The sequence below is a fragment of the Pollicipes pollicipes genome, unplaced genomic scaffold (assembly GCF_011947565.3).
Source record: "Pollicipes pollicipes isolate AB1234 unplaced genomic scaffold, Ppol_2.1 Scaffold_1600;HRSCAF=1878_pilon_pilon_pilon, whole genome shotgun sequence".
In the NCBI taxonomy this organism is placed as follows: Eukaryota; Metazoa; Arthropoda; class Thecostraca; order Pollicipedomorpha; family Pollicipedidae; genus Pollicipes; species Pollicipes pollicipes.
The window spans coordinates 18,748,646-18,761,437 of NW_023595962.1; the positions used below are offsets into that span (position 1 = coordinate 18,748,646).

General features: G+C 58.4%; 1 protein-coding gene across 1 annotated transcript; it reads right to left on the reverse strand.

The window, feature by feature from the left end:
* Nucleotides 1–4,500: 4,500 nt before the first annotated feature.
* On the reverse strand, nucleotides 4,501–12,535 carry LOC119090276 (voltage-dependent anion-selective channel protein 2). The gene is made up of 7 exons (XM_037213063.1): nucleotides 12,462–12,535; nucleotides 11,174–11,375; nucleotides 9,687–9,807; nucleotides 8,317–8,434; nucleotides 6,854–7,065; nucleotides 5,727–5,833; nucleotides 4,501–5,249 (listed from the first exon to the last, which is right to left on the reverse strand). The coding sequence occupies exons 2-7, from the start codon at nucleotides 11,370–11,372 to the stop codon at nucleotides 5,158–5,160; spliced, it is 849 nt and encodes a 282-aa protein (XP_037068958.1). The 5' UTR covers nucleotides 11,373–11,375; nucleotides 12,462–12,535; the 3' UTR covers nucleotides 4,501–5,157.
* Between the last annotated feature and the right edge of the window lie 257 nt (nucleotides 12,536–12,792).

The window sequence follows — 12,792 nt, forward strand, 5'->3', positions numbered from 1 at the left end:
GATCGATTCGAAGCAAACAAGCGGTTGCAGCGCACAGCATTACAGCGTCGCGCGTTACAGAGATTACATGGTCTGCGATCCAGCGCTCGATTTTGCTCGTCGCTGACCTGCGGGCTGTGCGGCGCTGCGCCGCGACGCTGTCCCAGACCCCGCCGGTGCGGGTGGTCCCCCTTCCGGCCTCCGAGGCCAACCGACGAACACACGCTGCCTTCACGCTTGATGTCAAGTGAGAGACAACGAAACGAGTCAACCGCCTCTTAGTAAAAAAAGAGCGAAAGCGTGCCTTTGAGTCGCGCTATCCACAAGCATTATCTACGTTAAAGCAAGACTGCGGTCGTCTGACTCCTCGACCCTGCCGTAGCCGCGCCGCGCTGCTCGGGTGCGTCCCACGCCTATCACTCGTTAGTTACGATCCCGGCGTGACTCGATCTTTGGGAAAAAGACGGCACACTGCGAACCAGACGAAGGTCTGGCAGTCCGGCGGGAGTTGGCCCCGCGGTTCCAAGGCAAATACTCGGCGTCATAGGCCCCGCCCCTGCATAGGCCCCTCATCCTGCCGGCTTATGATACCGGCTGGGGTCATGTAGCGCAAGTGTTGCGACGCCGCGCGCCTTGAGGTGCGCTCTGACGGAAGGATCAGCGTCCACCCTTTGTCGTCACAAATCCGAGCGATCGGCCAGCTGACGGAGACCTTGGGGCATTGATAAGTTCCTCCGCCTTGGATTCGAACGCCAGTCCATCCGCTTATGGGAGCGTCCACGCGCCCTGTCCGCCGCCAACGGCCGACGATAGTCGCCCGTCCGCCACGGGGAGAGCTACCGGGCGGGCATCGATGACCCAGTACCGTCCGCTGCAGGAGAGCTACCGGGCGGGCATCGATGACCCAGCCGGCGCTCCCTTGCATTCGAATCCCACACGCTCGCGAGTAGCGCGGCCCAGCAACTCGCCGGCGGGTCGCGAGCACTGGACTGCCCTCCGTCCACTCCGTACGGTAACCGTCACCAGCCGGCGGGTCGCGAGCGCTGGACTGCCCCGTCCGTCCACTCCGTACGGTACCGTCACCAGCCGACGGTCGCGGTTCCGCGCCGCCATTGCGGACCGTCGAGTGCTGCCCTCTACCAGGATTGCCACCGTCGGCTGGTAGATGGCGCCTGCGTCTTCTTCCGAGCGCTATCCCGGACGGCGCCCCGCTGAGCGACATTCCCTGGTCTCGCAGAATCGTGGGGGCTCCTCGAGATGTAGCAGGCTCGGTGCACACCTCCCCGCTATGCCTCAGTACGCACGGCAGGTGATCTCCTTTCAACCTCAAGCCGACGGCCCGGGGATCCCGTCCGCTTCTGGAAGCCTCAGGAGACCTCCAGAGATATGCCGGCGCGGCCCGCACGCCGCGTCTGGCCGCGACGTACGGCCAGGCGAGGGTCCAGACGAGCCAGTGCGCCTACACATGGCCACCTCCAACGGTAAACTCCCGACAGCTACGGCACGGGCCAACGAGCGAGCCGTTGCTCCCAAGCGTACGTCCACGACCCCGGACACAACGCCGTCTAACGCCGGACACGAGTGCTCTCTCGCCGCCTGCGCCAGTGACATCCAGCCTCGCCCCCACGCTATACTATCGAGCCGCAAGCCGCCGCCTGTATGTACACAACAGAAAATCACTCACAACCAGCAACACACCAGCCCATCGCTTCACCCGGGCTCAGTGCAGAGCCGCGTGGTACTCCGCACACCCACACGCCAATCCCCCTTTCCTTCACCACACGGGAGGGAGCTGGTAGCCGTGGCCCGCGCCCGCCCGGTGGGGAGGGGACGAAAGGACACGCTCGGAGCGCTAGCCGTCTATGGCCCGGTGGGATGGGGAGAACAGCCCAGGCACTCGCATCCGCGCGTGCTGTCGCTGGTGTGCCGTCGTCCACTGCGCCGGATGTCGCCGCCAGGTGCTGCGAGCTGGGGCCTCGGAGACTCGGCCTCGAGGCGCGGCTGCAGGTGCCTGGCGCACTCCCTGGCACTGACTGACTGCCCCGTGGAGCTCCTTGCACGATTTTTTACTGATTTTTGGCTTTTCCTAGCTGGTTCGGCCCGCCCTTGTCTTCTCGCATGATCCAATGGGTTTGCCGCCTCGCACCCTTCGTCCAATGTGTTGCGGGCCGGCCTCACCTTCTTCCAGGGCCCTACCTCCAACGTGCCCCTGGGCCAGATCTCGGGCGGGGCGTCGTCGGCGACGACGTCGCGCGCAGGGTCCGCCCGCTATCGCCTCGGGCGGGCCCTGCGCGTTCCCCTCTGGTCCACGTCTCACGCGGCGCGGCGCTTCCGACGCCAGCTGGGGTGACGGCGGCGCCGGCCGGCGCGGCTTCCTGAGGTGAAGCGGCAGACATTCTCACATGTTATTAGCATATTCCTGTGCTCATGTTGCGTCGCCGGCCACCTGGCTCTCGTCTCTATATATCTTGGCGCGATGGACCGTTTTACCCCTGGGCCGTCGTCGTGACCGCTCCGGACGGGACACCTGGCGCCTGTCGATGCGGGCCGCTCGGCTGGAGCTCCGGGCCCAGCCGCATTCTTCTCTCTGCCTAGACGTCGTGTTTGGTGCGGCGTGGGAGAGCTCCCGACCTTGGCCGGCTTGCTTGCCGTCCCACGCTCCACGCAGGAGGCCCTGCCGCTCCCGGGAGGACGGCGCGCAAAACGAAAAAGTATGAAAACGTATGCCTACATACCCGCCAGGGTATTGACATTGCCATCCAATGTCACTTAAGTGCGGATGAACCTCCGAAATGAAATAGTTTGTTTGATGAGATAGATGATGTATTGACTCGTTGTACTTCATTTATCTTTCTTTGTTGCTCAGTGTTCAATGTTCAGTTGCTCAGTGCATTCGTGAGGAGTGTCTTTTATCTTTCTTTCTTTCATGCGGCTCACTGCATTGATCGTTATGTGGCGACGGTTTCTGATAAATCTGGCTCGCGTAACAATTCAGGCTCTTCTGAATTTCGTCCGTGACAGAAGACTCTCTCACCCCTGCCGAGCAACTTGATGGATGGGGCTCAGCCAAGAATATGGGGTGAAAAAACAGTATTCTATTATTCATTATTATAATCGTTATTATTATTTATTTATTATATTTTCAATAAGTACGATGCAAATAAAAAGCACCCAAAGCACATGCGAGGCTCCTCAGCTTGACAGATGCGGGCGGCCTCGACCAGAGCGCAGGGACATCCATTCAGGTAAGAAATACCTACGACACAATGTAGAGGGCCCTCGAACGACTGGGTGTGCCCGGGATTATCAGATAGCCCTCGGCAGGGGCATAGGGCCATGCATTAAACTGCCCAATGCGCGGGGCCCCACACAATCCAGTGTGGCCGAGGCGGCGAACGGAGAGGGCCTCCGACACGTGCGTAGGATCCTCCATCCAAATAAGAAGCACCCAAGACACGTGGAGGGCCCCCGAACGATTAGGTGTGTCCGAGCAGGCTAGTGACAGACGTAAGCCAGTGACGGAGAATTGGAAGGGCGCTAGGCCAGTGAAGAGATCGCGTGAGCGTATCGCGAGTGTGCCGGAGGGTTAAGCGAGGCTAACGCGGAGGGCCCCTGAGCAACCGAGGGTACCCCGACAGGCTCACACATGAGGCCTCCGGCTACAGCGTACGGAGCCTTACGGGCGAATGGGAAGAATCTGTGGAACGCCCCTGATTGATCAGAGCGCCCCGGCGCGCCAGCAAGAAGGGCCCAGCAAACAGCGCAGGGCCTTCCGAGCAAATGCAAAGAAATCGAGGGCAGTGTGAAAGGCTCCGTAACGATCAGATTGACCCTGCAGGTGGCATGTGGGTCCCCGCAATCAGCATAGGGCCTCTCGACAGCGTGATGGGCCTTGAAATGTTTCAATCACGACCCTCTCAATCAGTGACCCTCTCAATCATTATTTTTGTCTACTCGTGGGCCCTTCCCTTTCACTTGCGACTGCTCTTGGTCGCCTGGAAGCCCAAAGACGTCAGAGGTTGGTGCATTGTGTTAAAAAGCTGCACCCTTTCAGTCTATGGGCCCCATAGAGGCCTAGGCCCCCCTGCCCCCCCCCCCCTCTTAGGCCCCATTTCGGGGCCTAAGAGGGGGGTGGGGGCGATGGCCCGCGCCTCTCTGGATCCAGCCCTATATATATAATGTGTCAGAACGTAAGTGAACCAAGTCCGCGAATTTTTTCGCGTCTGCCCGCTTATGCCGACGATTTGCAAGACACAACAGCGCCGGAATGCGTCCATATCGTCTAAGGTAGAGAATGTCCAAAGTACAGAATGCCCCATGTTCAGAATGTGCAACGTTCAGAATGTGCAACGTTCAGAATGTCCAAGGTACAGAATGTCCAAGATGAGAAATAACTTCCCAAATGCCTCAGCGTGCAGGTGTTCATGATGTCTCTTCGCCGGCCTCTGAGTGCGAGGTCCCACAGCTGCTGTCTGCATGGTCCCAGACCCAGCCGCACCGACTGAAACAGGAACACACCGCTTCTGGCACCAGCCGTGTATTTCCCAGCGGTGGCCGCCGCCGGCCGCCGGCCCGGCAGACTTCCCGCGTAGCCGTTCTGTTTTTGGCGCGCCCCCGGTGGCGGAGGCCGAGGGGCGCGGTTTTGGGCGTTACCTTCAGGGCGGGGTCCGGCCGGGACGGCAACGGGCGGCGGCTCAAGCCTTCGCACCGCTACATTGGCTACACGGGTCTCCCGGTCACACATCCTGTACAGTACGCCAGGGAACGTGCTACCCGCAAGTCTGCGGACGCCACAGCTGCAGGTCGTGCCGGGCGAAGCCGATCCAATTGGCCGCCCACCGCGACCGGCGACCACTCACAGTACGCGGCAGCCGGCAGCGACCAATCAGAGCGGCCGCCGCAACGCGCCGGCCAATCGGCTCGCTCGGCAACAACTGGGCTTACCAATCGGCGCCCGGCGGCGAGTCCTGGCAGCCAGTCAGCGCCCAGTTGCATCTCTTCAGCCGGCAAGCCGACCGGCAGCCCCGCCCCTCGCAAAGACAGCATCTAAAACCCACTCGGACACACCTCGCGTCACGTTACGTCATCCCGCACCCCGCTCGCGCATGCGTACAGATCCCGCCGACAACGCCCGTCGGCAGAGGGGCAAGACGCCACCCTTGACGAAGCCCCACCACACTATGCCTCCAGCTCGAGGCACAGACCCAGCTTGTGGCCGCCCTGGTTGAAGTTCTTGGCGTCGATCATACTGGACAGAGTGAGCGTGACACCTGGCGGCGAGAGCAGCAACTTCAGATTTCGGTAACCGCTACAGAAGCCAACCATAAGGAAGGCGTTGACATTAAGCGGACTCGGGAAAAGTACATTAAGACCCGCCTGCAGCAACACAATGGAAATAAACAAATGTTCCTGCATCACTCCATCAACATTCCATAGAACATTCAAAATACGCCGGGCTTTGGGGAAAAAAATGCATATACATGCAAAATACCTACTTTTGAAAATGCATTGCGCATCAACATTGATTGCAAGCATAACCTTCGGTAAACATGACCGCAAGCAGTCACCAATGACACAGGCACGACTATTAACCACGTGATCCCACTTTCAGCACGCTGCAGGCAAGAACCGCAGCTTCACCACCAACATGAAGTCTGCTGCGACCAGGACGCAAACCCGATCACGACCGCGAACATGACCGTCAGCATGACCACCAGCATCATCAGCAGCACGGTCACACCACTCACCGTCGCGGATGCGATGCTGGTAGCCGAGGCCGATCTCCGAGCTGTTGTTCACCTTGGCGCGCATGCTGCTGTCCTTGTCCATGCAGTACTTGGCGCCCAGCGAGAACCTGGTGACGAACGCGCCATCAGAGGGGCCGCCAGCCGCCAGCCGCGCGCCGCGCAGCGCCACCTCAGGATAGCCCGCTCACCGGGCACTCCCGGACACGGACACTCCCGGGCACGGACACTCCCAGACACGGACAGTCCCGGATACGGACACTCCCGGCCTTCAGCCCGGCGCCGTCCGTGTGCCACCAGGGCGACGGCGCGTGAACACCGTAGTCGGCTTGTCTCGGGACGCCAAAGACCAGAACAGAATGAAGCCGGGGGCTCTTGTCTACCCATGTCGCGACCGGTCGACACCGGCGGCAGCTTCCCAAGACCGCTGGCGATCACAGCCGCCGAGGCCAACACAGCTCGGCGAGAAGCGGACCGCGGACCCCACCCGGTGGCTGGCCGCGGGCGGCCGCCGCTGGCCGCCCGGCAACGCCACTATTCCGACCGGCTGCGACGCCCGAGGCCTGGGCCGGCTGGCCGGCGGCCAGCTGGCGGGCAGACCGCGCCGCCGGCCGGCCGCTGGACGACGACGGTGGTGCCGTCGACCCCGGTCGGTCATGGCACGGCCACGGCGTGAGCAGGACGCCGGCGTCATCGACCCGACGGCCATGGCGATCGCGGCGCCACTCGAACGCATGCTTATGCATGTTGCGTTTGGATACACGTATACGTGCAAGCTGGACAACTGGATATGGCCAACGATTGTGCGTGGGGCAGATGGCAAGTGTGCCATGCTATTTTGATGGATGTCTTATGGTGTGGCTTTGCAGCCCAGCTCAGACTCTGGTTCGGGGCTACGTCAATAAGCCTGTTCCAACAATGGACCCAAGAGGAAATTGCGAGGATTTGACCTGGTGCGTACTCCAAGTTAAGGAGCAGGGCCTGCAGGGCGCCAGCGTGGGAGGGACAGGCGGCGCCTAGGCCACGACGACGGTGGGCACGAGGCGGGCGGCAGCAGCGCAGCGGGCGGCAGCGCGTCAAGCGGGCGGCAGCAGCGCGACGCCGCGGCGCCCTCGTCGCGGCGCGCTCACTTGGTGGCGTTGGATCCGGCGGCCCAGCCGACCTCGACGGCGGCCTCCATCTCCGGCGACACCTTGCTGTAGACGGAGCCCAGGAACTGCTGGCCGTCCACCACGCTGGTGTGCACCGTGAAGTCCTTGGCGGAGAAGCCCAGCGCGAAGTTGGACTTGGTCAGCTTCGACTTGGCCGTGTCGAACGACATCTGGTAGCCGGCCAGCCAACCCTGCCAGAAAGTGATGCGTAAGTCAGCCATCCAGCCGAGGCCATCACACGGTGCGCCAGTCAGCCATCCAGCCGAGGCCATCACACGGCGCGCCAGTCAGCCATCCAGCCGTGGCCATCACACGGCGCGCCAGTCAGCCATCCAGCCGAGGCCATCACACGGCGCGCCAGTCAGCCATCCAGCCGTGGCCATCACGCGGCGCACCAGTCAGCCATCCAGCCAAGGCCATCACGCGGCGCACCAGTCAGCCATCCAGCCGAGGCCATCACACGGCGCGTCAGTCAGCTATCCAGCCGTGACCATCACACGGCGCGTCAGTCAGCCATCCAGCAGTTGACCCACTCACACGGCGCCGTTCAGGTCAGCCATCCTAGCCGTGCATCACACGGCGCGTCAGTCAGGCCATCCCCAGCCGTGGCCATCACACGGCGCGCCAAGTCAGCCATCCAGCCGTGGCCATCACCACGGCGCTGCCAATCAAGCATCCAGCCGTCGCCATCACACGGCGCGGCCCCAGTCAGCCATGCCAGCAGGTCGCCATTCACCACGACGCGCCAACCCCCAGTCGCCACTCCAAGACCGTCGCCATCACACGGCGCGCCAATCAAGCCATCCAGCCGGAGGCCCATCCCACGGCGCGTCAGTCAGCCATCCAGCCGAGGCCACCATGCCCGATGTCGGCCGCAGGAGTTCGCACGCAGGACAACGAGCTGACAACGATGACACTGGTACTTTAGAGGCAATGGTACCAAACAGAGATATAGCTACACAACAGGGATAGTGGTACTAAGGACATTCACATGCAGGAGAACAGCAATGCCATAGACACATGTAAGTGATGAGACGTTCATATTTCCCTCGGTCATAAGCACGATTGCCGGATACAGTGGCGGTCAATTGGCTCTCAATCGATATTTTGCAAGTTGCAATGACACAATCAATGACATATCAAAGAGCAGATTTAGTCAACAGAGAAATTGTGTTGTCTACACCAGTCTTTTCCACCTAAAATTATTCTAAAACCTATAAGTGAGCCTGTTTCATTTTATCTCATGCTTGGTTCCATGTCTTCAAATGAGTAAAATTCCTTTCAGTGGCCCACTGGGACCCTACTATCCCAGATCCACTCTGTATCCAGAATCCACGCCTAGACCCACTGTACTCAGAACGCACACCACCTCAGATCCACACCACATCGTGAACAAGCGCCGTGCACAGACCCCAACAGATCCGTATCCACGTGGCCCGTACCTGATATCCAGCCACCATGGCGCCCTGCACCACCGGCCCGGCCGGGTCCAGGTTCACGTCGGCGTTGAGCGTGCAGGTGTCGTGCTTGAAGGTCGTCTTGGCCACGGCCGACTTCCTCCTGCACGGCGAGAGGGCCCAGACGGGGCGTGAGGAGAATGCCACGGGGGCAGATGGGAGGGGTGGCAGTGCGCACCGCCCCAGCAGAGGTCTCAGGGGGTCAGGGGCAGGCGGTTCTCACGGGCAGGAGGTCTCAGGGGCAGGGGGTCCCAGGGGCAGGGTTCTCAGGGGCAGGGGGGTCAGGGGCGGGGGGGGGGCGGTCAGGGAGACACCACTGATACTAGGCATTTATACAGGAACTAAGATGCCATCAATTGCAGACGGATAGCTCTTAAGGATGTCCTTGGCACTCTGTCGGTGGCACTTACCCCCCCCCCCCCCTCCGTACCATGTTTCCGTTCACTTATCAAAAATAGGACTGCACGTGAACTGGCCGCGGTACTGGCTATCCGCCCCCGACAGACACGATTCCCTGGATGAGACATTATCCAGGGAAGATCATGAGGACCCAGGCATTGTAGCCATTAAGCGGATAGCCACATATATCACGCTGATGATTAATGCGCAGGGAAAATCTGTCGCGAACGGTCAAAGTTTGCCACTAACTAGACAGCTCACATACTGCACTTGCAAAATGAGATAAGCAAGTCAACTCCATTCCGCCTCGGGTGAGCGTACGCGGCCCTTGACATGCAAGCCCTTCTCTGGGGCGTTTTCATCATAATATGAGTTGCCCAGGTGGCACTGGCTGATTACATCGCACTTTGGTGGAGCAGTCGCCAAATCTCGCAATCAAAAACAGCGGACAGCGGCCACGAACAGTTCTGATGTAAACAGGAAATAGATACCAGAAACACGTCGGAAGGACACCAGGCGGCGGAGGCCGGCAGAGGACCCGTCCGGCCGGACACAACCGCACCGCAGTGCCCGACATGGCCGCTGACAGACCAGTGCCCGCGACTCTGCCCCGATAGTTGATTGTTTTACACGGCGACACCCTCCCCCACATGAGCAAACACAGCCGGACCGCGCACGTCCGGGGTCACCAGGTGGACTGGGGGGGGGGGGGGGGGGGGGTGCGCGCTGGCGGAGGGCGCCCCCCAGTCACGCACTCGGACGCCGGAAGGCGCGAGCCGGGGAGGAAGGGTGGCACCCTGGGGTGACGACTGCGAGGTCGCTGGTTCGAGGCTCGCTGCCGGCAGTTTTTCGGTCCCCGCGTCACAAGCGTGCCACTGCTTCTGATCGACACCCGGATGGCCCGGTTCCCAATAGCGGCCAGCGACTCGCACAGGTTGACACCGAGTGGCACTGACCCCGTCTGCGGCGCCAGGCTGGTGTCCAGGGTCAGCTTCAGCCCCTTGCACAGTTTGTCCTCCAATGTGATGTCGGTGGAGAGCGTGTTGTCCGTGTTCCACTTCTCCGTCAGCGTTAGGCCTGGCGGCAGTGGCCGTCGGACCGTGACGTCACACCACGAGATATTCGCTCAGCGGCAGGTCTGTTGACTGTGACGTCACGCCATCAAAGCATGACGTCATACAGTGAGGTCGTCTCAGACACAGTTGAAGATTCATAAGACTTCGCAGGCGGGATTTAAGCACCCAGGCAAGCTCATACAACCTAATAAAAAGTAATTGAAAATGCGGCTTTAGTTCTACGCAGAACATCGCATAATTGCGCGTTTAAACCATGGCTCACACGATTTTATTTGGCTTTGAGGGTTCGACACGGCATTTTCAGCGCCGGAGTCGTCGTTTTTTAGGTGCCAGGATTCGCGGCATTTGGATCTGCTCTCATCTAATTGACTCCCGCGAATCTATCTTTTCCACCTAAATCTCAGTCGTTCGACTTCAGCGCTACGCAGGACCGCGTCTCTGCGCCAGAGCGTCTCTGCGCCACAGCGTCTCTGCGCCACAGCGTCTCCGCGCCAGGGCGTCTCTGCGCCACAGCGTCTCCGCGCCAGAGCGTCTCTGCGCCACAGCGTCTCTGCGCCAGAGCGTCTCTGCGCCACAGTGTCTCCGCGCCAGAGCGTCTCTGCGCCACAGCGTCTCTGCGCCACAGCGCGTCTCTGCGCCAGAGCGTCTCTGCGCCAGAGCGTCTCTGCGCCAGAGCGTCTCCGCGCCAGAGCGTCTCTGCGCCACAGCGTCTCTGCGCCAGAGCGCCTCTGCGCCACAGCGTCTCCGCGCCAGCGTCTCCGCGCCAGAGCGTCTCCGCGCCACAGCGTCTCCGCACCAGAACGTCTCTGCGCCACAGCGTCTTCGCGCCAGCTTTCGTAATATGGCTAGTCGGACATCTCACCATGGACCTGATTTCAGCTACGGACTGGGAATATGTTGAGCCTGCTGCATGCTGAACCAGAACCGCACTAAACAGCGTAACATCACATGCCACACAGGGGTGCTCAACTCGACGTCGCAGTGTTTTTGCCATAATGAGGCATCCTCCTACACTAGACACCTGGGCAGTACAGTACACTGCCACACCTGCTGATATAAACACGGCGGGCCTGGCAACCCGGGTTTTACGGTGCTGCGCATTGGGAGAGCTTATACGATAATCATCAACTTACAGCATACCAGAAGGTACTGGTTAAACAACATTATTAAGTAACCAATGGCAATTTGGGTCACACAATACCACATCTGTTGACCAAGACTTGAACAATACATAGGAATTGTCATGCCCTGGTATAACTGCTCGGCCTGAAATGAAAGGTCAGATAGTACAGTACTTTGACCATACATGCATGTGAATCTCCTTGCTTGCCTCAGTCCAAGCATCTTCACAGCCCACAGTCACTCACCATACTCCTTGCACTTGTACTTGGTCTCCAGGTTACCCAGCACCTTGGAACTGGCCAAGGTCTGCGTGAAGCTGGACGTGAAGGCCACACCGGTGCTGGACGTGGTCTTGGCCTCCAGTTTCACCAGGCCGAAGTGGAAGCCCTTGCCGAACACGTCCCGGGACGACTTGCCCAGGTCGGCGTAGGTGGGAGGAGCCATTGTCTGCCAGCAGAGGCTAACAGCTCTCACACATGACCACACCACTCCTTGATAAAATATTAACTCATGTTTGGTGGGGGTCAATTTGACCCCCCAAAGTTTTTCCAGAATGGTTTCCAAACAGCATGACATAGCTGCACCAAATTTTGCAGAGCTGTAGAAAATTGAACAGCCCATTGTTTGGTGTCAAAAATCTAGGTGTACCTTGCAAGGTCACTGACCTATGCCAGATCAATTTGAGACCATGGATTTAGTGAAGTCAATTTCTAGGGAATCATCCTATATAATGCAACAACAGAGCCATAGACAAAGCCATACATCTCTGAGATACTTTCTCAGGGCACATAACAGTTGAACAAATGAACTCAATTGACTTAGGACATATGAAGGTCAGACCAAGGTCAAACCAACAAGGTGAGGAAGTCATGTAAGTTATTTAAGTTGTTTGTAGTTATTTTAGTCCAGAAAATCATGCTGTTCATACCCTAAATCCATTCAAATATCAGACATGTCAGAAACAGCAGTGCCAGTCCCAAAGCTGCATTTTCACACAGCAAGTGCTGATGACAAAACTGCTGCACATCTTCTCCAGGAAATGTAGTTTGTGTGCACATGCCAACTAATGATGACATGAGAGCCAAGCAACTTTCTTTATCCTCACTTACACAGTGTTGTCCAGTTTTCATGAAAATCCTATGATTGAAACCCATTTTCTTGATATCTGAGAAGTGTGTTATGTTTACTTGGAAAGTACCAAACTGGAATACAAGGGTTACCTTGACCCAAAAATGGCATTAAGTGGGAAAAAAATTCATGCTGTGCATCATGTGGACGAATTGTGAGCGATCTCATTTTGGGAAAATTGGGGGACACAAAACTACCTTCTAAGTCGCACGCTCATGGTTGGCTGGACTTCAATATTCCTCAACGAAGACGCAAGCTACCCCTGCCGGTGCGCGCCAGTTTTGCCTCATTTCAAAACAAATCCTCCCGGCAAATATCTCTGAAAGCTTCAGCGACACAGTTCTCGACGACACTTGAAATACGTCACAGGAAGGCACGTCGGAGAACTGAATAGCAAAAACTTACGCAGATGAGGAGATGTGGGTTACAAACAGGGACAGTACAGCACCCCGACCACCTCCTTCAGTTCAGACCTCGAGAAGGAAAGATCGACGGGTATCGCGCGATATTCGTCTCTCTGCGTGGTGCAAGTGAAGAACACGGCAATCAGCTGTTGATGACAAAAGGCACATGACCGCTAAACCATTGAACACGCTTGTTGGCCAGTCTCCATGTGTTATTTCAGTAAAGTTTGCTGCATACATTTCCCTAAAAGTTTCATTATTATGAGCTTTCGTCTCATTTATTTAAATCAGAACTTCTTCTTGACTTCAAATATTACATAGGCATAGACTCA

Excerpts from the sequence above, each read along its gene's own strand:
- LOC119090276 (XM_037213063.1), bottom strand. The coding sequence starts at position 11,372 with ATGGCTCCTCCCACCTACGCCGACCTGGGCAAGTCGTCCCGGGACGTG. Across the intron at positions 7,066-8,316 it reads CCATGGTGGCTGGATATCAG|GGTTGGCTGGCCGGCTACCA; the intron begins GTACGGGCCACG and ends ACTTTCTGGCAG. Across the intron at positions 5,250-5,726 it reads CCAGCATCGCATCCGCGACG|GTGTCACGCTCACTCTGTCC; the intron begins GTGAGTGGTGTG and ends TCTCGCCGCCAG.